The sequence below is a fragment of the Mauremys reevesii genome, linkage group 2 (assembly GCF_016161935.1).
Source record: "Mauremys reevesii isolate NIE-2019 linkage group 2, ASM1616193v1, whole genome shotgun sequence".
NCBI lineage: Eukaryota > Metazoa > Chordata > Testudines > Geoemydidae > Mauremys > Mauremys reevesii.
This window is the reverse complement of record NC_052624.1, coordinates 243,441,157-243,468,682: the sequence shown is the minus strand read 5'-3', so window position 1 is coordinate 243,468,682 and position 27,526 is coordinate 243,441,157. Positions and strand designations below refer to the sequence as shown.

At 42.9% G+C, this 27,526-nt stretch overlaps 1 protein-coding gene across 1 annotated transcript; it reads right to left on the bottom strand.

Annotated features, from left to right (window-relative positions):
• Positions 1-283: 283 nt before the first annotated feature.
• Positions 284-27,216, bottom strand: OTUD6B (OTU deubiquitinase 6B). Its single transcript, XM_039526850.1, has 7 exons — positions 27,028-27,216; positions 17,188-17,342; positions 9,715-9,810; positions 7,263-7,575; positions 4,958-5,019; positions 3,991-4,097; positions 284-2,957 (listed from the first exon to the last, which is right to left on the bottom strand). The coding sequence occupies exons 1-7, from the start codon at positions 27,113-27,115 to the stop codon at positions 2,873-2,875; spliced, it is 906 nt and encodes a 301-aa protein (XP_039382784.1). The 5' UTR covers positions 27,116-27,216; the 3' UTR covers positions 284-2,872.
• Between the last annotated feature and the right edge of the window lie 310 nt (positions 27,217-27,526).

Sequence of the window (27,526 nt, the reverse complement as noted above, 5' to 3'; positions counted from 1 at the left end):
ATAAAATTGAGAAATTAAATATGTGAATTGAATAGCAAGAAAGACTTCAAAGCAGATCTATAATTTTAGAAGTGTCAATGGAAATCATGTAAGCTATGTTTCAATATGCAGCAAAAAGTTAAAATGCAAAGTGAAACAGGGAGCTTTTGTAGTATCTAGCTGGCCACATTTCACTTAAGATGGGAAAATTCTATAATACGCTGGAATGGATGCTACCAAAAAAAGCCAGGGCAAGTACAACTGGTGACACTAAGAGATAAATTAAAAACAGGAGAAAAAGAGCTTTTGGATCTCTATTTCTTTAATAGAGAGTTGTCTTCTTGAATGGAACTTGTGGTTGACTAATACATGATGCTGTTGTAGGATCATGACAAAAGTGAAAATCATTAAGTTCACTAGTTTCAGAGGGAACAGGAAGTACTGCAGAGAAATTCTGCGATAGATAATCTATTTCAGGACAAACTGATAAGTGGAAATCTTATCCAATTCAATAAATACAAATCAGTTTCTAATGTCTTAATTCAAGCAGGTTAAAGCTATGGAAGTTTCCATACCTTTATTTTTTTGGGCAGGGGGGGAAAGCAAGGCCCATACAGCATGAGCAAAGGTCCTTTGCTCAGTATAATTAAATATTCTTTTGCTTTGTACAAGTTGAAAACATCTTAAACTGGACAAATTGTTGGATACAGACATATTCCAGAATTCCAATATCATCTTTTCCCCCTTTCAATTAGTGACCCAGGAATAAATTCTGATCAAACCTCAATTAACTGACAATTATTCACCATTCAGCTACATAAATCAGCATGTACACTGCCCAATACATCAATTTTGGGTACACTAAAAACAGTATATTATTGTATTATGGTGAAAATCTTTATGGCATTAAAGAAGATTTCTATATAAATTCTCTCTCACTAATGAATCCATTTCTGGTAACAGGCATTGCAAAAAAAGTCTGACTCCTGTGATCAAGACATCAATTGGGTTCATCCAGTTGTTACAATAAATACCAAACGAATAAAGAGAGTGCCAAACAATGTTATAACTGGTTAATACTTGTTTTGCCCGGCAGGCTCCATGCTGTGAAATTCATAATCAAACATTCTTTATGTGGGAAGACTACCTATAAAACAAGTAAATATGGCATCTGTAAAGTCCTCATTTGCATCTCTTTCAGCAAGACCACAAAGTGCTTTCATTAAATGACCTACAGAAGAAAAATAGCTGGTTTTCTGTCTTCTTTATATATATCATAAAAAAGTAAGGCATGAAGAAGTACCAGGAACGTCAATTTGTTTTCTGGTTTTACTGTACGACTCATATGTTTTGGATGTGGACTATAAACTGTTTCAGCCCTCAGCTGAGGGGCAGCACTGTTGCATCTTTAAAAACTGCTTCTCCCCCAAATTATTTATTCAGGTAGTTAAAAAAAAAAAAAAGTGTAAAAAAGTTTTAAACAGTCTATATAAAAAAATTAATTTCCTGGTATTGGCAGGCTTTCCTTATATGTTTCAAGCCTTCTCTGTATGTCATAAAGAAGCAAAGCAGACAACACAAATCCAAATTTCTTTGCAGGTCATCTTTAAAGTTACTTATAAGAATTAAGTGATGACAATTTTTAAAACTGTCTGCAAGTGGCTGTATAAGGCAGTGTCTATACTACAGAGACTATATTGGCATAACTACAGTGCCGAAGTTTTGCCGGTATAACCCCATAACATAGACATAACCTACAACGACAGGGTTTTTTCCATTGCTGTAGGAAAAAGCATCTCCCCGAACAATACTAAGTAGGTTGATGGAAGCATTCTTCCAGCGATTTAGCTACATGTACAGCAGGGATTAGGTCAGTAAGGCTACGGTGCTCAGGAGTGTGGATTTTTCACACTGCTGAGCACCGTAGGTACATTGTACTTAAAATTTAAGTACAGACCACACCTGAGTACTGTAAACCGCATTCCAAACTGCAGATCTGATGGAATGGCAGCACTATAAACTGTGTTTGGACTAGTTCACTAAGTCTTCATCTGAAATGCCAACTATTGTAAAGAAAAATAAATTATAAAAGAACGAAAAGTTTAATGTCCTCTGTTCTACAGGTGGGACTATGTGGACCAACAATGCCGTTATCAATTATCATCCATGTTCTGTCATTTATGGCCATAAGCAGAAATACCAGCAGCAGAAGAAAAGAAAGTTTTCAAAACCTGATTAAAAAAATTAAGAGGAGAATCCATAAAAGCAGAAGTTAGGTTTGCGACCTTTTGAGTCAGATAAGGGTATATTCAGCATCACTGGCTTTGCCTCTGGCTCTTATGTAACTAAAGTATTAGGAGGATTCTTACTATTGTTTAAGTATGTTTTAGCTATGCAGTATCTTGACGGTCACTCCAGTCCAGAATATTATTCAACAGTCATTTAAATGCCTTAATAAAATCTTCATGATCACCATATAATCTACTTGAAAAGGCCTAATAAGAGCCTGCAAGTCACATCAACTCTTCAGTAGAAATGCACAGAAGCAGGGGAAAAAAACCAAAAAAAAAAAACCACAGGCTACCTGAAACATATACTATTGATCTTTTCACTGTGGCAGAGTGTGTTACGTAAACCAAAATACTCAAACTATGCAAGTTACAATGGCTTACACAGCCAGCATTTTAGAGAATATTTTCTAAAACATGATCTAAATCAGCAGTCTAGGTACTGTTTTAAACTGCTACTTCTGATATGTAGCCAAATCTTTTGTCTTTCTTAAAAGTTCCTTCTTGTTACTTTTGTTTTCCAGTTTTCTTGGGAACCATCCACAGATGAAGAGCCCAAAGTGTCAAGCGGCATCCATTATCCATATGGACGTATGACTTGTATACTAGCTATCATTTTCTGTAGCAGTGTCTGTTAGCAGTTTTACGGAATTATAATGCTCTCCTAATCCATATGCGTGTCTCATATACCTAAAAATAAAACAAAAAAGCAATTTAAAAAAATTTATATTTAACTAAAACATATAATATACATATGTATAAATATACCTACTTTCTACTCTCAGATAGTTTAAAGACATTCAATTAAAGTTCAAGACAGCATGAAAAATGTATTATCCTGGAAACCATAGAAGTTTGACTGCATGTTTTCATGAGAAAGGAGTGTTTCTTTAGTTTTGCTAATAATGATAAAACCTACACATCATTAATGGAACTTTTATATAAAATAATACGTTAAATCCATTTATAATTGTGAATAAAATAGCTTTTGTTGAATAACTGAAGGCTGCTAACGAATCAGTCAACTGACAGAAAAGTAACGGATGTCTAAGTTCCCTCTAAGCTACGCAGCCGCCTACTAAGCCCTACACAGGGGCTCAGGGCTGCGGCGGGGAGAGGAGCCAAGCCCTTCCCCACCTACCCCAGCATGGACCTGCCACGGCTGGGGGAAGAGGCGCCCCTCTCCGCCAGCCCCCGCATGGACCTGCCCCAGACTTACTGCAGCCAGGAGAGAGGAGCCCCTTCCTTGGCTCAGCCCAGCCCAGGCCCGCCAGAGCTGCTGCGGTGAGAGAGGACTGGGGGGGTGGAGAGACCTCTCTCCCCACTGCATCCCCGGGGCAGCCTGCACCCCAATCGGTCATCCCCAGCCCCATCCCAGAGCCTGCACCTCCCACACTCCGAACCCTTTGGCCCCACCCCCACATGAATTTTATGTACACCAATATGAAGGTCATGTGTCACACATTACTTTCATATTGGTACACATAACAAAATTCATTTTGCACATGGATGTAAAAAATTAGAGTGAACACTGAGAATGACCTTCTTTTGTTTCCTAACCTGATTTATTGATGGCTATTTTGCATTTTCAAGCCAACTTGTTCTGTAACATTCTCTAGGCAGACAAGCTAGATAAAGTATTGCAATCACTTACTATCAGTCCTTAAATACTCTCCTGTGGGAAAAACATGATTAAAAAATAGGAATAAAAATATCTACTTACACTAGTATTAATGGTTTGCTTGAATATTCTTCACCAACAATAATGGGAGGAGAATCCATTTGCACTACTTCAATTGGTTTTTGCAAAATGTGTGATAGAGCCCTTAGCTTTAAGACAGAAAAAAAAATATGCTGAGAAGTATAATTAAATACCATGAAAAATACTTAATTCTAACACAAATACCATTAAGTCAGTTTAGGCCTGAAATTTAGGGGTTTTTTTTTAGAAGTGAGATTTTACAAAATCTTCCTGAGGTTAGTTTTTAAAATTCCTATGAAAAGTTTCTATGAACCATCTCTTGCTTTGTTGATAAAAGCAATGCAGCACAGTGGTAGTTCACAAGAACTCGAGAGAGCAACTAGTCTATTTTCAATGCTGAAACGGAATGAAATGCAAAAACAGAGTGTAAGTGCTAAAAAGTTTTTTATTTCAGTTTTAATTATAAATCTCACTCTCTAATTACACTTTGCTGTACGATAGCTTGCTGTGCTACAAAGTATGTTGACCCTGTTTAAACAAAGAAAATAAAACCAACTTTCTGTCTCTATTTTTTATTCTTTCCCTCCATGTTGTCAACCATCACATTAGAAACACCTGTTCTACAAGTTTTAAAGACTTAAGCTGCTATAAGCAATACAGACACAGACAAAACTGGTAACGGTCTGAGAAAATATTTGTCCACAATGTAAAGTTTGTCAAGAGGTTAAAAATGGGAATAATGATACCTACTTACTTTCTTTGTAAAGTGCTTTGAGATATATTGATGAAACACGCTATACAAGAGTAGGTATTGTTGTTATATTTCTTTACAACCATGCTTCATTAGGCCTCCAGAAATTTTTCTATTACAGAAAAGCCCCTTCTTTGAAGTGGAGAAGGGGCATTTCTAAGACTCTGTATCTAAAAATCCATTAATTTTCAACCAATTCAGAGTTTCATCAACAAAAATAAACAGTACCATACTTACTTCTAGCTGACCACCCCAGGCAGCTGTGTTGACTATATCATCACAGTACTTTTCAAACTCCCCTGCAGGGGGAAAAAAAAAAAAAAAAAGAGAAAACCTCTCAGTAAATCTCTTTCCTGGATGTGGGTCGGAAAGATATTGATGAGATAAATTAAAAATAAATGTTGGCTTGTAAAAGTAAAATATAATGTAGGGGAATAAAAATATTTAAGTGCAGGGAAAGAGAAAAACAAATAGGAAACAAACATCTACAACGAAGGAAGAAGTATAATATGTTCTCTTGTTGAAAAGAAAAGAGGAAAAAGGAGACCAAAGATAGGAAAGATAGTGTAGTAAAAATACAGGAAACAGCAAGTTATATTTTAAGCATTTCCTGAATAAATTTTATGGACAATATAATCTTATTACATACTGTACCCAATAAGTGGTACACAATAGCTTTAAACTGCAGGAGTCATAGCTTTGGGGGACAGCATGCAGTGGAAGTATCTTTCTATCTAATTACTAGGCTTGGCTCTTGTGCAAGATAGATGTTAGATAAATTTTCAGGTCCTGTAACTAGCTGCAGTTCTACTATGTTTTTCTCCAAACTGACTGGGTTGTTTATTTCTCAGTAAACTAAAATATTTAGAATCCAGAGAACGTTCCCTTCTATGCATGTCTCCAGAAGACAGTTTTAAGGCAAGTAAGATCGGGGGTTGCAAGTAAGATCTGTGCTCTTATAAATGAAAGGAATTAAAAGAATAAAATTAGCTGACCTCTTCATAAAAAACACTATTAAATATGTTCTGGGTGAAGAATAAACTGAACAAAATTATACACTGCAAGACAAAAAGCATTTTCGTGGAGAAACCACATTTCTCAACAATTAAAGAAAATCAGTTTGGATTTCAAAAAGGCTATCATGGTTAAAAATTTATGAGGCAAACTGAAGGTTTATCTATTTTGATACACACAAAATAAACCTACCAATAAAATAGAAAGGTAATTTAAATTTAAGAAAGGAAGTTTAGCCTAAGACAAGATAGAGCCGGCCAGAAGTGCTACCGTGCTGCTAACAACACTGCAGCAGTACCTATAACATTGTCTCTCTCAGGGAGCTAATATGAAGAGGCAGGGAATATGAGGATGCTAGCATCACAAGCGGCGAACATGCAGACTAGCTAACTTTCACAATACTGTACTAATACTAATACTCAGCTCTACGGCACGTGGTAACTATGTGAACAACACTTGACTCCGGACTTTCTAACTGCCATGTTAACAGGAACAGCAAAACATACCACACTTTTCTATATCATGGTTCCATGGAAGTTTAAGCTTTTATTGAAAATTCTTTTGAAGAATGATTTTTTAGGCTATTGAAACATGCTTAAAAGCTCCCTTCTGCTAAATGCCTATTCTAGATACAGGATATCAACAGTACCACTGAGCATCTTTAAAGAGAGCTATTTTGCTACTGAGGCATAGATGACTTGAAAGCCATTCTCCAATTAAAATGTTCCATTATTTCATGCCAAAAAGTCTTCGTGGTTTGAGCATTGGCCTGCTAAACCCAGGGTTGTAAGTTCAATCCTTGAGGGGGGATTTTTTCTGAAGGTCTTCCAGTACTTGGTCCTGCTAATGAAGGCAGGGGACTGGACTCAATGACCTTTCAAGGTCCCTTCCAGAATTTTAAGGGGAGGGATAGCTCAGTGGTTTGAGCATTGGCCTGCTAACCATAAGGTTGCACATTCAATCCTTAAGGGAGCCATTTGGGGATTGGTCCTGCTTTGAGCAGAGGGATAGACTAGATGACCTCCTGAGGTCCCTTCCAACCCTGTGATTCTAGGATAGGACAGCTTAATCAAAGGCATATTTTTTTCCACAACAAGATTCAGCAAAGAGAATAGTAACACTGATCCCTGCAGGATTTCAACTGTAAAACAAGATTATCCTTATGTTAGAGGTCCTATCTACATTACAATTTCAGCTCACTCACGGAACATGATTACCACACCATTGTTACCTGGTCAAGATTTAACACGGTTCCATTTTGTATCACAGATGAGATTAACTGTGTTACATAACCAGGCTGAAGTTGTTTGTCTACATGCAGGAAAAGTATCTTCAAGACATTTGCTCAGTTACAGAGGAGATTACGATCCTGTCTACACTGCATGACATCCAGTGTCATGGGGGGCAACCATGCTGTAACTGGTCACAAGTCAGCTACAACTGTAATACTGATAAGGGCCAGAACTACTGGTAACATTTGTAAAAAGACACTTTAATAAATGATTCTTAAAAACTATAAAATTCTTACCTTGGCTATACATGTCTCCTGTGTTGGGATTTGTTAGAAACGGCAGGAAATCATCAACATGACTTTGCATATACTCTGCAGTTTGACTTCTCAGGGTTGCAACAGTCCAGGAGTTTTGCTGATTCTTGAGCTGGTCTTCAATAGCTCGGTACATGCAGTGACCATCTGATGGAATCTGTTTAATCTCCAACTGCCTTGCTGCCAATATCTGAGCAAGCTTTTGACTTTCAAGATGTCTGGCTCCTGTTAAATTTTCTATCTCAGCTTCAGCTATCCTGTCTTCTCTTTCCTTCTCCAATGCAGCTTTCTTCTCCTTGAATGGAAAGCACAATAAAGAATGCTACAAGAGGATGTCAATTTCATATGAAAGTTATTGGAAAAACAATGTTCAATCTTACAAGAGATCCCAAGTGTCTTTGCAATTCTTGGTTTGCTGCTCAGATCTATGAAATTCAGAATTTTGTTGCTCAGATTTAGGTCTGTGCATTACCATTGTGCCACCGAAGGACGGTCAGTATCTTTCCAGCTAATAAATATACTGAAATTCACCCTTTAGGAAAGAATAAACTTTGTATAGTAGAATTAGCAAGTTAGACTAACATTTTCCAAGTTAGTGCCTAAAGTTAAGTATCTAAATCCAAAGACAGCTAATCTCTTGTTTATTTAGGTGCCTAACTTTAGGCATACATTTGAAAATTATGGTCTGTGTGTTTATCTTGAAGCCATAATATAGTGAAGCATCAGTTCATGAAGCCAAATTGTATGAACATAAGAATTTTGTAGAGTAAATACTGAAAGACACGTTACGTTGCCTGTATCACTTTGTTTCACTAGAGGATTTTTTTTTATTTTGTGGTATTTCTAAGATTTTTATTTTACCCTCTGAGCTCAAGTTAAGTGGGCTCAGAAGTTAGTATTTTGATGGAAGACCTTCAGAAAAAGTGCAGAAAGAAGCAGTGTCAATTTAGTAGATAGCACTCTCCTAAATCATTCATCTTTTGGAGGAATTATAAAATGGAAGCTGTGAATACCTGCAGTCCTTAAAAATCTCAAAATATTGTGTGTGTGAAAAATATGGATAAACTTCAGGTGTCCTGGCCAATTCCAGCTGAGATAATATACTGGCTACCCAAGTGTTGCCTCTGCATATTCATGCTTGTGGGGTACTTCCTTTACCCAGAACTACTCAACTTTGAGAACCTTCTGGAAAGCAATATGTACTGTTGCCAAGCAACTTCCCTCTTACAGCACAGGATGTCATGAGATTATAAGAGGCTCATACAGGCCTGAGTGCCTCAAGTTTCTCCTGCTAAACCCCAGAGTCCAATGACAGAAGAATTCCAGGTAGGGTGAATGCACAGAGGTGACATCCTCAAAGAGCTACAGTTACAATGGTAAGTAGTATTTATTTCTTTAACAAGGCTGCGACATTTTCCCACTCATGCTAGTGGGTTCAGGAGTTCGAATTAAACAAGGAGTAGAGAAATGCCAACCCAAAGAGATCCAGATGTCAGCTCAGAAGTACTGCTGTTTAAAAGCACTTAAAGCACCGAAGTAGCACCTCTACAGATTTCTAACATCAAATCATGCACGTAACCTACCAATTAGAGTGGGCTAAAACTCAGAAATTCTGGTTTGTGGGAAATTTTGATATTTAGTTTCATTCCAAATCAGAATAAAACAAATTTTTTCAAAAAGTTTCCCACAAAGCAGAAATTCTGAAAAATTTCATTTCAGAAACATCAAAATGTGGTGTTTCTAAATAGAGTATGTTCCCTGGGACTCTGGCAGGTTGAAACTGACAAGAATTATGTTAATTTCAGTCAACAGCTGGCAAGGCTCCCAGCCCCAGCATGCAGACTGCTCTAGGGCCAGAGACCCTGGGCTTCTAGACTCCCTTGCCAACTAGCTCCCATGACCTCACTGAGGAGTCATCAGCTGGATTTCCCAGAACTTCCAGACTCCCTACTGCAGAACCAGAAGCTGAGAAGCCCAGAGAGTCCTGGCTCAAGTAGAAGCTCTCAGGGCTTCCTTGTTCCCTGCACCCAACCAGAGTCCAGATTGGCTAGAGCCAGTGCTTCCAGGCTTCTAGTTCCATGGTAGTAAGACTGGGTACCCTGATGGTTCACAGGGTTTCCAGACTCCTGGCATGACATAGCTGCCCTGGAACCACTGACCTTGGATGCGCTGGGGTCCCTGACAGAGATGTCCTTAAATCACAAACCCTAGAATAGTGGGGTCCCCCAGCAGCCTGCCAGGAAACCAACTTGTGGTTCAATTAAAGTTTGTCAAATCCAAGATGGGTTTGTTGAATTAGCATTTTCCGATTAAACTTTTTTCAGAAAATTCCCAATCACCTCTACCACCAAAGATGCGTTAGACTTGGTAGAGCATACGCTGGTGTGAAAATGCCCGCACTTCTTTGCAGAAAACATTAAAACTGGTATCATACCCGCCTTTTCTGTGCTTTTGATATTCGAGGTTGCTGCATCTGTTGCTCTCTTTCCTCAAGCTGAAAACTTGCAATACTATCAGCCACAGAATCTACCTAGAGGGAAACAAAATTTTTAACATTTTAGTTAACATGAGTGAGAATGGAGAATTACAACAGATCCTTGAAAATGTCTCTTAAATATGTTTCAATCAATACCAGGTTACACTTTTCAGTTTAAATATTGAACAGTATTATCAACGTTTAAAATATTTTAAGAGAAAATATTTTAGCTTACTTTTATTTGTAGGAAGGCAGCCAATACTTTATCCTATTAACTTATCATATTTACCCCCCACCTTTTTTTCCTTACTATCAGGAATGTTGAGCCAATTCACTTAAGAACACTTTGACTGAGAACCATATAGCATAATGTGTACAGTGAAAATTACACAAAAGACAACCTCCAACAGTAGATTCTGTCTTAAGGCATAAATGGAGCCTTTACCCGATCTGCACACCTTAAAATCCAATATCATAAAACTTTAGAATTTGAGACAGTTAGTCAACATAATTAAATCTGTCAAATGTCACAAGAAAATAGGGTTACAGGTTATGCATCCAACTTTCCTGAATGTTAACCATGCGATCCAATAGTCTCTTAAGACTCTTTTAAATAAAATCTCATCATTAAGACATATTAGGCCAAATGGAACGGTAATGTTTTGACACATTTTGCAAGGTCCTCTGAACTGAGTTAATTCCCTGTATCTATTAAAAGGTGCAGGCTTTACCTTATCTCTACAGCCCTACTTCATTTACTGCACAATTGCTAAATTTCTCAGTACTGTATGCAGTGTTGTAGCCAGGTTGGTCCCAGGATATTAGAGAGACAAGGTGAGTGAGGTATTATTGGACCAGCTTCTGTTGATGAGAGAGACAAACTTTCAAGCTAAACAGAGTTCTTCCTCAGGTCTGGTCACAGCTAACTACAAGATGGAACAGACAGTTTGGCATAAGTAGTTAGCGTATATTCTAAGGGACCATTCAAGGTGAAGTGGCCTGTAAACACCCCTGTAAGTCAGAACAAAAAGGAGGGTTAGTGGGTTACAGACTGTTGTAACAAGCCATTGGTTCTCAAACTGGGGACATGTGGCTGCGAGCCCCGACCCTGGGCTGTGAGCTGCGAGCCCGACAGGGATGCACGGCTGCAAGCACCAACCCCGACAGGGATGCATGGCTGCAAGCCCCAACCCCCGGTGCACGGCTGCGAGCCCCAACCCCGACAGGGACGCATGGCTGCGAGCCCGACCCCAACCCTGGCCAGGATCGGGGCTGTGAGCTCCGGGCAGGCACAGGGCTGCGATCCCCAAGTCCGACCCCCCATGGGGCTACGAGCCCAGACCCCAACCCTGGCCAGGATCGGGGCTGTGAGCTCTGGGCAGGCACAGGGCTGCGATCCCCAAGTCCGACCCCCCATGGGGCTGCGAGCCCAGACCCCAACCCTGGCCAGCAGTGGGGCTGCGATCCCAGAGTCTAACCGCCATGCAGGGTTGCAAGTCCTGACTCGAACCAGGAGCGGGGTTGTGAGCCCTGAGCTGGGGCATCCAGGATGCTGTGAGCCCCAACCCCTGTACTGGGGCTGTCAGGCGGAGCCCAGCCATGAGGAGGGTTATTACTTGCTTCAGGGTCATCAATTGCTGTCAAGTATTAAAACAAAATTCTACTTAAAAATAACTTTTCCACTTATATTTATTTAGTGTCTAGCAATTTAAACTCCAGGTTTGTCTTTTGAAAGTGTTGCGCAGGTTTTCTTTGAGGAGGAGAACGGATAGGTCAGATATTGAGTGATCGCTTTGTGAAGAGTGTTCACCCACAGGTGACTGGGTGTTTTTGTGTTATCTTTTTACTGTGAGAGTTCATCCGAGAGTTCATAGTGACCGTCTAGTTTCAGCCACATAGTTGTTACTGAAGCATTTAGTGCAGTGGCTGAGGTACACCATGTGTTGTAATAGGCATGTGTAGGATACATAAATCTTGAAAGGTGTGCTGTGGGGTCGGGGTGCTGATCATTGTAGCAATGGAAATACATCTATACATCTGCCAGTTTTGCATCTGTTGTTCTGGCAGGGTCTGGTGCCACTTTGAGTTGATGTGTCCTGGTCTATGGGGAGCTTGCTTCTGATAATGAGCTTGGAGAGGTTGGGTTTGAAGGCCAGAAGACATTTCTTTCAGGATGGAGTGCCCATTGAGTATGGGTTGTAGTTGTTTGATACCCCGTATGGGTGCCAGTGTGGGGTAGTAGGAGACACCTAGTGGAGTGTGGTCGGGGGGGATTTTACTTCTGTATTGAATCTGGTTCTTTCGGGGTATTTGGTTGGCTCATTTCATGATCCGATTCACTTCTCTGGTGGAGTGTCCTTGTTTGGTAAAGGCAGTTTTGAGTATATTAAGTTATATATCCCAGACCGATATGACAGAATATAGCCTGAGGAAGCAGAGTGCCTGGACTCTAGGTAACAGAATTTCTTGGTGTGTTTAGGGTGGTTACTGGATCTATGAAGGTAGGTGTGGTGATCCATGGGTTTCCTGTATATAGTTTTTTGTATGATTCTATTGTTGAAGCTGATTGTGGTGTCCAGGAAGTTGATGCTAATGTGGAAGTGTTCCAGAGAGCGTTTAATGGATGGGTGGTGGAAATCTAGGAGGGAGTTTAAGTTGTCTCTTCAGAAGATGGAAATATCATCAATGTATCTCAGGTATACCATTGGTTTCATTGTGCAATTGTCAAATGATATACCCGAGACATCAATATTTTCATCAGGTCATAACTTTGGCAACTTAAAACCAATTTCACTGGAATTCTCAGAGACAGTCACTTGTCAATAAGGACTATTTCCTTAACAAATGATCACAAGAATTTTTCACCCTTCTCATACTCTCAAACAGCTGAATATGTTTTTTCTCAAGCTTTTCAAATCTGCAATCAGAAAATACTTAGCCTAGAAAATTTCAGCCAAATATATAAAGTTTCAGAAAGTTGTAAGAGACTGAAAGAGGTAGGCTGGAATGGAAATGCTAAGGAAAATTTACTACAGCAATATGTATAGTTACCTACTAGTTGTACTTCCCTAATTTAGAGTGATAAAATCTACAAACATGCTTACTCATACACATGACCTTTACATTCGAAAGTAGTTCTTTTTCAGTCAGTGGATTTGCAATATTGGATCTGTAACACTGTCTGGAGTGGCCCACAACCATGAGTGCCAACCTCAGGGTAGACTGTCAGAAAACAGGGCAGGCACCCCAAACGGGTGATATGTTCTATAAATTAGATTTCACCAACCCTGTAAAAAATGTGAACGCCTGCATCATTATAACAGTCTTAATCATGGAGTCACAGGCAGTCCCCTGAGACTCTCTAGTCTATCTTGCCACCAGGCAAGCTGAGATTAGTGATAAACGGCCACTTATACCAAAAAATAAATAAACAAACAAACAAAAATCACAAAATATTCAGGTTGCACCCAGTCCCAAGAGACCAGTCACTTACACCAGATCAATTCATACCCTAGATGAGTGGTTTTCAACCTGAAGGTCCACAGACTACATCTAGGATTTCCAAAGGGGTCCACACCACCATTTGAAATTTTTTAAGGATCCACAAATGAAAAAGGTTGAAAACCACTGCCCTTAGATCCTACACTAAAGACAACACCTGTAGCCAATCTTGTAATAAGCTCCAAAGATTTATTAGCTGGGGAAACCACATGAGAGTTATTTACAGGTTAAAGCAAGCAAACATATATACAACTAGCTTGTTGGCTAGTTTTTGGCTTGTAGCTTCTTTCTTTTTTTTTAAATCAGCTCCCAGCAAGCAGGGGCAAGGGGGGGGGAAGAGGGCTAGCACAGGAGAAAGAGTCAGGGGTGCGAAGGGGGCCCACCACAGTCCCAGACTGCATGCTGGGGGAAATCTAGCTACATAGAACATTAGGGTTCTTAGGGATTGGCTTGTTTTGGCCTTGTTTTGAAATGGGATTAGCTGGATTTTTCTGAAAGTCAGGGTGCTTATTTACCACATGAAAGTCAGCAAGTGTGCATCCAGCTCTGCTCAGCACAGCAGTCTCTCCCAAAGCAGCCCGCTCTCGCTGCCTATGGTTCTGTGATTCCCTCCGAGTTCTCCCACAGTCTTCTCAGTTGCTGGGAGCAGCATCCTGAGCAGCTCTGTGAGCAGTCAGTGCTGAGGAATGTCAAAGCAACACAACACAGCAGTCACCACCTGCCACACACACACACACTCCCTGCCCATGTTCCTAGTGTAGGGCAGAACAGAAGCATTCCACAGTAATGATTTGCTCTTTGTTTGCCAAAAGGAGCACACTCATCTATCAGATACTTCTCGGAGCTTTGAAAGGGCACGGAGGTGTGCATACCCGTAGGGCAGCAGAGATCAGAACAGTGAGCCAAGCAGTTACAGCAGGCATTGTGGGATACTTGTGGAAGCCAGTTATGTTGACAAAACCAACTGATGCTTTTTCACTTTAATTTTGCCACAAAAACTTTATGCCTCTCGTTAAGGTGGTTTTGTTTTGTCAGAAAAACAGCAGAGTTTTGCCACCAAAAGTAGTTTTGTAGTGCATATACCTCCCGTTTTGTCAGCAAAAGGCAGCTTTTGATGACAAAACTATGTACCGTAGACAAGGCCTTTATGTTCACTACTTTTATTTCCCTCTTCTGGCATTCAAAATATGGGATAAGGCCCTCTGCATGTTCTTAACCATGGATGGATGAAGCAATTAACAAGTCTTTTATCTTACAATGACCCACTTAATTTGATAGTCCTCCTGGTTGGGGGGAGGATTCCCATGCATGGGTTCACAAATTCAGAGCAAACATTTTCAAAGTCATAAAGCAAAACTTACATATTTCCTTATAGCATGGAATATAGTCATTACAAGGGAGATTAACGCAGGCAGCAACTAACAAGCATTTCATTGAGTCTAAACACTAAATACATTCTTATAAGACTAATACTTGTTTTGAACAAAACTAACAGAGGTGAGCTGGTTCGGTTTCCAGCTATGAGCTTGTCAGTTCTTAGCAAACAACTTACAGCCTTGGCCAGAGCTGGCACTTGAATTACCAGCATCATAGCACCCATAGAGACTGTAAGCTCCTCAGTGCAGGGACTTTGTTTTTCTACTTGATTATAAAGTGTCACAAACTTATGTAATTATTTACAGAGCACAAAAGTATTTAATTTTAGCAAAATTGCCATACTGGTCCACATTTTTCACAAAATATATAATTACTTTTTAAAGTAAGAAGTATACCAGCAGAAGTATACCACCAGGTTGTAAAGATTATGTGACTGCAAATATAACTGTTTTAATAGCAGAAAGGAAGAGTTTAAATAGACACAAGTAAAGGTCATAAAATGGAAAAATCGATAGAATTACTCCTGGGGGAATTCTGCACCACTGCACATGTGCAGAATTCATGTCCCACACAGATCTTTTTTCTCCGCAGAAAATACATTCTGCCAGAGAGGTCATGCAGTTACACCTTTTGCCCACCAAGGACTGCTGTGATACCAAAACAGAGGGCAGCCGCTGCCGGGTGGGAGCAGCCTGGTACAGATAGTGCGGAGAAGAAGCTGAGTTCCTCACAGCACCCTGCCCGCAGGGCCAGGTCAGGCAGCTTGGGATATTGGAGGGATGGACAGAGTGGAGCACATGGGAGGTCATAGACTGAGTTTCAGAAGGGCTAGTGGGTAGGAACAGACTGGGTCCGGGGCTAAATGGGAGTGGGGGTGGAGGGACACATGGGCGTGCAAGGGCAGATGTGTCTGTCTGTCTGAATGAATGAGAGGGGCTAGGGGTCAGTGTGGGGGAGGATCCCCGAAATCCCTAACAATGCCTCACACACTCCCCAAACTTAACCCACCCATACCCAATAACCCTCCAGGTTCACTCCCAGACTTCTTCCCAGCAATTATTTCCCTCTTCCTCAGCTCCTCCACTATCCCTGATGACCCTGAGCCTTTGCACTGCTTCTGAGGGGTGTAAAAAATGTGTCTGTATTGTAGTTTAAATGAATTATTACTCAAAGTTCGGTATTAATATGCCTAGTAAGGAACCTATTGGTCAAAAAACATTTCCTGAATCTTTTTTTGTCGTCTATATCTGTCAGCAAGTACGTCCGTAAGAATATTTTGAAAAAAATTAACAAAATAACTGAAACAGGCATGATTATTGTGTGTTATTTTGACAGATAAAATATGAAGAATTTTGCAGAATTTTAAAATATTGTGTACAGAATTTCCATGTTTTTGCTATAGAACATATAGGACTGGGTGGGCAAACTTTTTGGCCCGAGGGCCACATCTGGGTATAGAAACTGTATGGTGGGCCATAAATACTCATGAAATTCGGTGTAGGCTCCAGCTGGGTGTGTGGGCTGTGGAATGGGGCCAGAAACCAGGAGTTCACGGTGCGGGAGTGGGCTCTGGGATGGGGCTGAGGATGAGGGGTTGGGGGTGCAGGAGCGTACTCCCGACTGGGACCGAGGGGTCTGGAGGGCCGGAGAGGGATCAGGGCTGGGGCAGGGTGTTGGGGCATGGGAGAGGGTCAGGGGTGCAGGCTCCTGGCAGCGCTTACCTCAAGCAGCTCCCGGAAGCAGTGGCATGTCCCCCACCCGGCTCCTATGCAGTGAGGCGGCTCTGCGTGCTGCCCCATCTGCAGGTGTCACCCCTACAGCTCCCACTGGCCGTGGGTCCCAACCAATGGGAGCTGCGGGCATGGCACTTGGGGCAGGGGCAGCGTAGGACCCGGAGAGGGGACATGCTGCTGCTTCCAGGAACCGCATGAAGACACAGCATACATGGAGTGGGGTAAGCCCTCAACCCCGCTCCTTGACTGGAGCTCAAGGGCCAGATGCGGCCCCCAGGCAGTAGTTTGCCCACCGCTGATATAGGAAATACTCAGAGTTCAGGCACAAATCCTTGACAGGAATCACAATACAATAATCACACCACTGAACCTCTCACAAAAAAAGCAACAATAACTGACACACAACTGGATTAGATACTTAGCATGAAGACATGCTATGGGAGCTAAAAGTTAAAAAATTTTAAAAAGCAGAGACAAGAATGAGCTGCTAACACTCTTATCTGGACATATGATTTTACTCTTAAAGCTCTCAAAAAATAGTATGTTGATATGCTTTTTTCTATAGTGCTCATTACCCTCAATATCTCAACATCACACAAGATTTATCATCACCATGATCCTGTGAGAGAGAGAGGGGACTGGGTTTAGGCCTGAAATCTATTAATCTGTGAATAAATCTTTTAATAATTCTATCCTCAGTTACATATTATATATATACACACATACATACACACACACAGTTACACAATTTCAATGAAAGCTGATTGAGGTTAATATTTGCCCCCAAGACCTTACAAATAAGGCTAAACATGACTGGTACCTTATTCTGCTCGGGTAAAGTTTCCTTTAGCTGCTTCAGTTCTTCCTTGTGCTTCTGTTCCATTTCTGCCTCCAGTCTGGCAACATCATCAATCAACTGTTTTCTTCTCTTTTTGTCATTCTTAGGTACAGCATTTTTCATACCTTGAATTTTGGCTGTAGGAACATCCAGTAGAATCATCAATGGTTTATCTCTAATAAGTGAAATATGCTAAATTTATTGGTGCAAATGTGATTAAAATTGGGCTATATAAATATGATAAAAGATTTTGACATAACCTAACTTATGACATACTGGTATGAGACTGCCTAGCATGATTACTACATTTTAAAACAGCTATATTTTCTGAAAGATACAATTATCAACCCCAGGGGAAGCAAGAAAATATTCCAGCCACATCATTATTAAAAGTATTTGCTACCTGTTAATCTTATAAATACTATGGAACTCAGCCATAGCATTCTCAAAATTATATGGGGCTAAATTTTTCCATACTTTGCCTCCGCAAACTGTTTATTTTGAAAAGCTAGCGAAACCTCTGTTGAAATTTGTCTGCATAACTCAAGTGCCTGGAACCAGAAACTCTGAATTTGGATTGTTTTACAATCTCTATTGAAGAAAATAAATATTCAAGACTTATGAAAGTTAGTTCAGTATTTTTAAGATAATGAACTATGGCTCCGATTCTGAAAATACAGACCATTCAACATCACCCATCTGAGAAGCCTCATTGAATGCAATCAGAACTTAAAATATGTGCACATTTGCAGGATTGGGGTCTTCGCCCTGCATTCCAATACCCTCATACTTCAAGGATGCAGATAGATTCAGAGCACTATAAAGAGTGGGGCTGAGATTTTGATTTGAACAAATCTTGGAGTTTTGAAATCTAGATGCAACTCCTATTATCTGAGCCACTCTATTATTAATATTTAAATGGAAATCAACTTAGGAAAAAAAATCACATCTGTGATTTGTTTTAATCTACTTGCTATAGCTATAAATTACTATAAATGAACAGTTTTGGTTTGTTTGTTTTTAAGTACTGACTCTGGTCCTCTGACAGTACTTCGTGCATGGTCAGCTAGCTTGTTAGTTTCCTCTTTGGTATGGGTGGTATTTCACACAATATGATGACTGTAAAAATCACTGGCAGATGTACTACCCTATTATACTTAACTCTTTTTAAATTGACTAGCTTTGTGGGGATAAGATTTTAAGATTGGCATGTTTGCAAGAGGACATTAGAACTTTTTTTTGTAACTCCCTTTACCCTAAAATAGCATAGAAGACCAGACATCCTCAGTTTCTCCCTCTTTTTTTTTTTTTAATTAAAAACAGAAATGAAGTACAAAAAGCTAATGTTAGTGCAACATGATAGCTGCGAAGTTATGGGTGCATGAGAAATCAGGACATAAAGACAGTTAAGAGTCTCAGTCCTACAGTTACATCAACATGCGTGCAATGGTCTAATTCAGTGGTCCCCAACCATTTTGTGGCCAGTGGCACATTCATGTTTTCAGAAGAGTGTGGCGGGCACCAACAATTTTTCAAGGCCTATTTTGTATTTGTACATTAAATATAAAAATCATATTTAATATTACATAATATATGAATCCATAAGATTAAAAAGGTAATTATACATGTAAAAGGTATTAAATTATTCAGCAATTACTCTTTCACCTTACCATGTGAATTTGCTTTTTTATATACCTGTAAGAAAAATTAAGGCGTTTTTACAAAAATAAATATCATAAACAGTTTTCATCTTATTTATTTAAAAAAAGTAAAACATTGTTGAACTGCTGGTCCAAATATATTTATTATTCTTACTTTAACATAGATAGCCACTTATGGTTAATTAAAAATATTCTTTGTCTTGTTACTTATATCTGAATTTCAATAAACAAATATGAAAAAAAGTTAAACACAAGTTAATCATACATGCTCATCAGCACTTAATGGAAAATAGGTATCATTAATTCACGTGTTTTTTCTAATAAAGTCAGTGTGATTTTTGGCACTGCATTTCTTCAGCCAATTTTTCATAGTTGGGAGAGTAAAATGATATTCCCATTCATAAGCAATTGTCAAGATGGGCATCTGTAAGCCGAGATCTGTATTTTGATTTTATGATGTGCGTTGCTGAAAACAGAACTTCGCATAGATAAGTGGAACCGAAATAAGATTTTATTTTGTATGCTACATTTTTTAAGGCAGGAAACTTTTTTCGGTCAACCAGATTCCAAAAGTTTTCATCTGTTGCGCAGGATTTTAGAATATCATTTTGAAGGTCCAAAATCTCCAGTTCCACGTCTTCTGTTCTTACTTGAACGAGACTTGCAATTGATGTAGTCATTTCTGTTACCTCTATTTGGAAAGTAAAAGGATTCACAAGAAAGGCAACAGGCTCAATGATGGTCAGCTGTTGAAATCTTTTCTCAAATTGTTCCAGAAGTGTTTGAATGTGGATAACAAATGGTGATGGGTTAAAAATCACTGTCACATACTATTTTCTTCATACTTGAGAAATGTAAGAGAGACTTCATCTTTATGTGTGACATCCACAGGATCAGTTTTGCTTTGAATGATTTTACAGAACCTATCATTTGAGCCACATGTTTGTCTTTTCCCTGGAGCTCAAGATTTAAAATGTTCAATTTGTCAGTGATGTCGGCAAGAAAAGCCAAGTCCATTAACCAGCTGGAGTCTTCTAGCTGCTCGAAGTTCTGATTTGTGGACTTCAGAAATTCTTTGATCTCTTCAATTAGGCTTAAAAAACATATAAGAACTTTACCTTTGCTCAGCCATCGTACCTGTGTGTGCAAGATAAGATCAGATTGTTTATCATCAACATCTTCCAACAGGGCCTTAAAGTCGGTGTTGCAAAGGTTTCACTCCAACAGAGTTAATTATTTTAATAAATGACATTCATGACATGTTCAAAAGAACGAACTTTGACGCACAAAGCTTCTTGGTGGATAATGCAATGATAAGACAAAGTTCGGAAAGGATTCATTCTTACAGAGTGCAATGAATCCATTGGTGCTGCCCATCAGTGGTGATTGCAGACTGCTTGTGTAGTGGCATACTAATTGATATTGCATATGATTTGAATAAATTATAGATGTCCTCACCCATTGTTCGCCCTTTCACAGGCAATACTTTTAGTAACTTTTCTTTTATGGTGAGGTCACTAAATACCATCCTCACCATAACTGCCAACTGCGCTACATCCGATATATCTGTCAACTCATCAAATTGCAGTGAAAACCAGCCACATATTTCCAAGTCATCCTTTAGCTGAGTTTGCATGTCACTTGAAATTGCATGTGTCCTCCTCGTAACTGTGTTGTCTGATAACTGCAAGTCTTATATTGCCGACAAAAATCTCACCCTTGTTAGGAAATCCTTGAAACAGGTAATCAGCAACAGTCAAAAATGCTTCCTTCAACAATTCACCATCTTGAAAGGGTTTTTTCTTCTTTGCAAGCAGACGAGCAATTTTAAAGGAAGCAATAGTAGCACCTTTAGACTTTACCACTTATCTAGTGAAAACAGATTTCTGGGCAGATAGAAGAAAATTAATCAACTCAAATCAAACCTCTCTCAACTCAGATTTAAAGTGGATGGCTAATGTCAAAAGAACCGTAATTAGTTTGGAAATGGCGTTCGACATTATGTTTTTCTGGCATTGCAACAGCACGCCCGCACAATAAGCAAACACATTTCCCTTTATTTTCAATAAAACAATAGGATTCTTCCCACTCTGAGTTGAAATAATACGTATGTTGTCTTTTATTTGAATCCCTCATTTTGGGGCAAAATGTTAAAAAAAATAATAATAAATCACAAAGCACAAGAAAACAGCAGTATCAGTGCAGTGGAAGAATACTCACATACAGGGCCGGCTCCAGGCACCAGTGGAGCAAGCACTTGCCTGAGGCAGCACATGCTATGGGGCGGCATGCCGTTCATTCTTGGGACGGCAGAATCGGAGCTTTTTTTTTTTTCGGGGGGGGGGGGGGGAGGGGCTGCAGTTCTGGACAGCGCAGAGAGAAGCCGGAGAAAAGCCACGAGGACAGAGAACACCGGCGCCCGCAGCCTGCAGTCCCTGAGTACTTTGTCCCCAACAGGCGCGGGGCCTCGGCTTCTCTCCCCTGCTGGGCAGTAGGTGGGCCCTGCGCCTGCCGGGGACAGAGAACACCGGCGCCTCTCCGGCTTAAGCCGTGGCCCTGCACTTGCCTGGGACTGAGAACACCGGCGCCCGCACCCTACAGCCCCGGAGTTCTCTGTACCCAGCTGGCGTGGGGCCGCGGCTTCTCTCCTGCTTAAGCCGCGGCCCCACACCTGCCAGGGACCAAGAACACCGGCGCCCGCAGCCTGCAGCCCTGGAGTTCTCTGTCCCCGTCAGGTGCGGGGCCGCGGCTTCTCTCCCCTGCTGGGCACTAGACAGGCACACATAAATGCCCTAGCAGGCGCCATGGCGCCCACGGGCACCGCGTTGGGAACCTCTGGTCTAATTACAAGAGAGAGACCGAGGCTTGGAACACAATGTTAATTTGAACTTGTTACATGTGCCTTCTGGCTAAGATCAAGTGTAGTATCTGTTCTTATCTCTAAGACGACCCTCGGTGCTTGCAGGACATCACAGATGAGCAGCATTGATGGGAAAAGCAGTGCTTCCTTGAAGAAAACCCATGGAGATACTGCTGCAGGGAGATCTTGCACCTCGAGGATGGCCTTCCAGGACATCACAGCCAGGACAAACAAACATCTCACCTGCTGCTCAGGAGAAGGATGCTAGAAGGAGAACTTCTCCCACCTCCTCCAATGCCCGGGATCCTGATGCTGGTCTTTGTTCTGTTGTGCTGGAAGGTACCCCCAACCGGTGAGACCAGCCTCTCCTCAGAAACCACCCAGCGGGACCTAAACATCTCACTAGATGCCTGCCCAGCCGAACCTCTCCATACTACTCTCCCAGAGGAACAAGAATCTCCCCTCCTCCCCCCCAACAAAACTCATCCACAGAAGGACCAGCATTGCTCCGGAAACTCCCAAGCAAGATTGCATCCCTGAAAGGGCCACTACTGCTGCCTCTAAAATTGTCCTTCCTAAAAGGACCAGTGCTGTCCTAAAATCCATAAGGGGAGACACTGCCCTCATTCCAGAAGATCTGGCAGAACAGAGTTCTCAACACCGGGAGGGAAAAAGGCAACAGGCTAATCCCACAGCAGTTTTCCAGCCTGGGCCTGTGGAGATTGAGCAACCAGAAGAACAGAAGCCTACGGTGAGGGCCACCACACCATGGCAAGCTGCTCAAATGGAGGAGTTGGCAAGGAGAACCTCCTTTGAGGACTCTGACCTCCTTGTATACAGACTCACTAAAGATCTGTCTGCAGAAATCATATCTGGGAAGAAGGGGACTCAGAAGAACACACCAACTGCGCACAGAGCTCATGCATCCAGACAGAACCACAACATCATGAGGGAAGCCAGGAGAAGGAATATCAGTCGCCGCTATGACCCAACAGCAGGATCCAGAAGCTCTACCAATCAAACTGCCCTAAGGCTATGAGAGAGAGAGATCCTCGATGGGCCCTCATCCTACTGTGCAATCCCGCCCAAGAGACTATTCTCGTACTTCAAGGGCTTTGACCTCAGAATGACACACAGCGTCCAGAGTGCCTTCATCCTCTACCCAGAGTTGACTATGCAGAGGACCTGGAACAAGACTTCACATCACGGGAAGTCAAGGCCAGAGTTACAAAGACCAAAAAAAACACAGCCCCAGGAAAAGATGGTATTTGCTACAACTTCCTTAAAAAAAAAAAAAAAAAAAAGGACCCCCTCCACCCCAGTTGCCTGGTACTTACTGCCATTTTCAACAAATGGAAACAGTTCCGCCATACTCCCAGCTCCTGGAAGAAGTCTATGATGGTGCTCGTCTACAAGAAAGGCGAGCGAGATAACCCCAACAACTGAAGACCCATCTCTCTCTGTTCCACCATGTACAAACTGTATGTCAGCTGCCTCACGGCTAGGATCACAGACCAGTCAGTGAACGGAGGAGCCATCAGCTTCATCCAGAAAGACTTCATGTCATGCGAAGGCTGCTACGAACATAACTTTGTCCTTCAGACTGCCATCCACATGGCCAGGAGGGCACAGAGGCAATGTGCCATAGCACGGCTCAACCTGGCTAATGCTTTTGGATCGATGCCCCACTAGCATATTTTTGACACGCTGCGAGAGTTCGGGATGCCTGAAAACTTTCTCCAACTGGTTCGGGAACCGTATGAAGGCTGCACGACCATCCGCTCCATGGAAGGAGAGACACCTGAAATTCTTATCTGTAGCAGCGTGAAGCAAGCCCCATTGTGAGCCCCATCGTTTTCAACTTAGCCATGGAGCCACTCATTCGAGCGATCTCCAGCAGTCTAGACGGTTTTTTATCTATACGACAACAGAGCGAATATCCTGGCCTATGCAGACGATCTGGTCCTGATTGCAGACAACCCTGAGAGTCTCCAATAAATGCTTGGCATCACCACCCAGGCTGCCAACTTGATGGGACTCCGCTTCAATGCCAGGAAGTGTGCATCCCTGCATATTGATGGCAGTAGAAGGGATTCAGTCCGGTTACATCTTTTCAGATCCAGGGTGAACCCATGATCTTCCTCGAGGACAGGCAGGCGTACCAACATATCGGCACACCGACAGGTTTCCGCATCCAGCAGACACCTGAGGATACAATTGAAGAGATCCTATGAGATGTAACCAGGATCGACTTCTCCCTACTGGCAGAAGATCAACACTTGGAACACCTTCCTGATTCCCAGTATCTCATTCGTCCTGAGGGGATCTGCCGTGATGAAGGTACCTCTGAACAAGGAAGACAACACCAACCAGCAGCTGGTGAAGAAGTGGATATTTCTTCCCCAGAGGGCCAGCAATGAACTGGTGTACATCTCGCACAGACAGGGCGGTCCCAAATCCCTCAAATGGGTGATCTGTGCAACGTTGCTGTGATCACTCACGCCTTCCACCATGCCCGGATGCCACGGTGAGGAACATTGCGGAAAGTGCTCTGCAGGATGCTGTCAAGAAGGGAATCACCAGGACCCCCTCCAACCAAGATGTTGCCACCTACCTGAGCAGCTCGCTGGAAAGTGATTTTGGAAGAGATGGGGAGACTTAGCTTCGCTCTGGACTTGTGCCCACAATGCTATGCGATGACTGGAGAAGCGTATCGGCTATCACTGGACATGGTGTGAGGAACGCCAAGAGCTGGGAGTCCTGGTGCCACAGGTGAAGAAGACAGATCACACTATCATCACTCCGAGTGCTAGTACCGTGCTGGAGAGGACTCTGAAGGATGCCATCTGCTGCCAATATGTGGAAAAACTGAAATGGAAGCCGGACCAGGGTAAGGCATTCGAGGTGATGTGCAAGTGGGATGCCAGCAACCACTTCCTCCCGGGAGCAGCTTTACCCGATTTGCTGACTGGAGGTTCATCCACAGGGCCCGGATCAACTGCATCCCACTGAACGGAGCCATCTACCATGGGAATCAGGACAAGCGATGCAGGAAGTGCGGCTACACCAACGAGATGCTACCAAACGTCCTGTGTAGCTGCAAGCCCCATTTGAGAGCTGGGCAGCTACAACACACCATCATCCAAGATCACCTGGTCAGAGTCATCCCACCACCCTGGGGAAGGTTGCCGTAAACTCCGCCATCCCCGGAACTGACAGCCTACTGCGACCAAACATTGTCATCACCAATGAGGACCGGAAGATCATCATCATGGTGGATGTCACAATGCCGTTTGAGAACAGGATCCCAGCCTTCCATGATGGTCGAGCTACACGCACTGATCGTCGGAGCCCTAGGCGCATGGGACCCCAGTAACGAGCAAGTGCTGAAAGAATGCAGAATCAATTAACGCTACACTCGGCTGATGTGGTAACTCATGGTGTTGGAAGCCATCAGGTGGTTGAGGAACATCTACATAGAACACATCACCGGACATCGTCAATACCAGGAGTGATGAGCTAGAGTGCTGATGAGAAGCGCAGTCAGGAAAGTAAAATACTTTTCTCAGGGATTGTATTTTCTAAATGGACAACCAACCTAATTCTCAATTACTGAGGGACAATCTCCACTCACTGATATATTTTGCTTTCCACAACCAAATCTCTGTACAACTTTTCATGAGCGATATATCTGATTATTCAGATTCTAATATCTAAACTGTATTGTTAAATCTATTCACCTATATTTGGGTTATTGCTGATTATGTACTCTATGTATCATATGACTTTTAAAAACAAACTTTGTATTTGTGGATAATCTAAGCCGGTGGCTCCCAAACTTGTTCCGCCACTAGTGCAGGGAAAGCCCCTGACAGGCTGGGCCGGTTTGTGTACCTGCCGCGTCCACAGGTTTGGCTGATCAGCCAATTGGCCCGGAGCAGCGAACCGCGGCCACTGGGAGCCGCGATCGGAGTTTGGGAACCATTGATCTAAGCGCTATACCCAGATGTACAGACACTCTTTTCTCAACCTATGTATTATGTATTAGCTTTAATAAAATGTTCTTTCCTATCTCTGAAGTTTTCTTTCTGAAATTGAAATGTAAACTAATAACCGTTCATTTATGGTATTTTGTAGTGTACTACTGCATTATAAACCTCAGCTTCTGGAATTCTCACCTTGTGGGTTTCATTGTTCATAACTGCACCATGGTAGTTTTTGTACCTTATATTCAAGTAAAGTGTTGTCCATAATGCAGTAAAAAGCTACACAGAGATATGGACTGGGAGACAAATTCCTGGGCCCTAACCCTGCCTCTCAAAATGATTCACCAAGTGGGGAAATCACTTCACCACTCTGCTTCCCTTTCTTCATCTGTAAGAAGAGAATTATTTCCTACTTCCCAGAAAGGTCTTAACATTTAGACAACACCCATGAACTGCTTTTAAGTGTGACTTACATGCTGCACTGCTACCTGCAGAGAAAGCTGGCTCCGGCCAGCAGCACTATATAAAGTGGCACAGACTAGGTCAGTGGCTCTCAAACTTTTTTACTAGTGACCCCTTTCACATAGCAAACCTCTGAGTGTGACCACCTTTATACATTAAAAAAAACTTTTAAATATATTTAACACCATTATAAATGCTGGAGGCAAAGCAGGGCTTGGGGTGGAGGTTGACAGCTCGCAACCCCCTATTGAATAACCTCACAACCCCCTGAGGGGTCCTGACCCCCAGTTTCAGAATCCCTGGACTTGGGTCCCAGCACAGGCATCGTGCTCACCACCCTTCCCAGGCCAGACCATAACCTCTCAACTGCCTGCTCTGACTCCATGTCCGGCACACACCCCTCTACTCCTCCCCCCAGCTCCCACCACCCCCTTCTGCCACCCCAACCCAACACCCTGCACACCCCTCTGCAACCCCTACACCCTGTATACACCTTCCATCCCACCTGACCCCTGCCACACTGCACCCCCACGCACGCACCCCCACCCCACTGCTCTCCCACGCTGGCACCCCTGCCCCACTGCACCCCACCCCCACGCCCCACACACGCACCCCTGCCCCCCACGCACATACCCCACCCCACTCTACCCCCACACCTCTGCCCCACTGCACCCCACACCCCTGCCCTGCGCACACACCCCTGCCCCACTGCATCCCCACGCACATACCCCGCCCCACTCTACCCCCACAGCCCTGCCCAGGCACCCCTGCCCCACTGCACCCCACGCCCGCAACCCTGCCCCACTACGCCCCTGCGCCTCGCGCACGCCCGGACCCCACGGCTGCTCCTCACCCTGCAGCTCCCGCTTCTCCCTGCGCTGACTCCTCACAAGCAGCTCTAAGTCGTCCGCCGCCGGCTCCTCCCCCCCGGGCCCCTCCATGACCCCGAGCTCGAGCCGGGCGCCCCGCACAGCGCCACACCGCACACCCCGGCCCCGCACCCGACGTGAGAAGGAGACACGCCGCGCGCACGCAGTCGGGAGCGCGCACGCCCCATATGCGTTCGGCTGGTGCCCGTGGGATGCGCGCCCGGGAGAGACATAGGCAGGGATCGCTCCCAGGCGGTCCTAGCGCCGCCGCGTGTCGGGGTTCAGTTTAGCGATGGTTCATTGGGCCCTGGGGGCTGCTCTATCGGCCGCCCGCCGCGCAGGGCGCCAGGATGTGCCGCTTGGTCTGCCCGGGCTCGGAGCCTGGGGTCGGTCGCTCAGAGCGAGGGAGACCCGCCCCTGGGTCGGGGTTTGTTGTGTGTCCGCCCCTTGGCCGCTGACAGCGGGGAAGAAACACGTTATCAT

Coding starts and splice junctions, on each gene's coding strand:
- OTUD6B (XM_039526850.1), bottom strand. CDS start 27,115: ATGGAGGGGCCCGGGGGGGAGGAGCCGGCGGCGGACGACTTAGAGCTG. Junction 5,020..7,262: donor AGGAGACATGTATAGCCAAG/GTAAGAATTTTA, acceptor TTCCCCCTGCAG/GGGAGTTTGAAAAGTACTGT. Junction 2,958..3,990: donor AGCAAACCATTAATACTAGT/GTAAGTAGATAT, acceptor TTTTATTTTTAG/GTATATGAGACACGCATATG.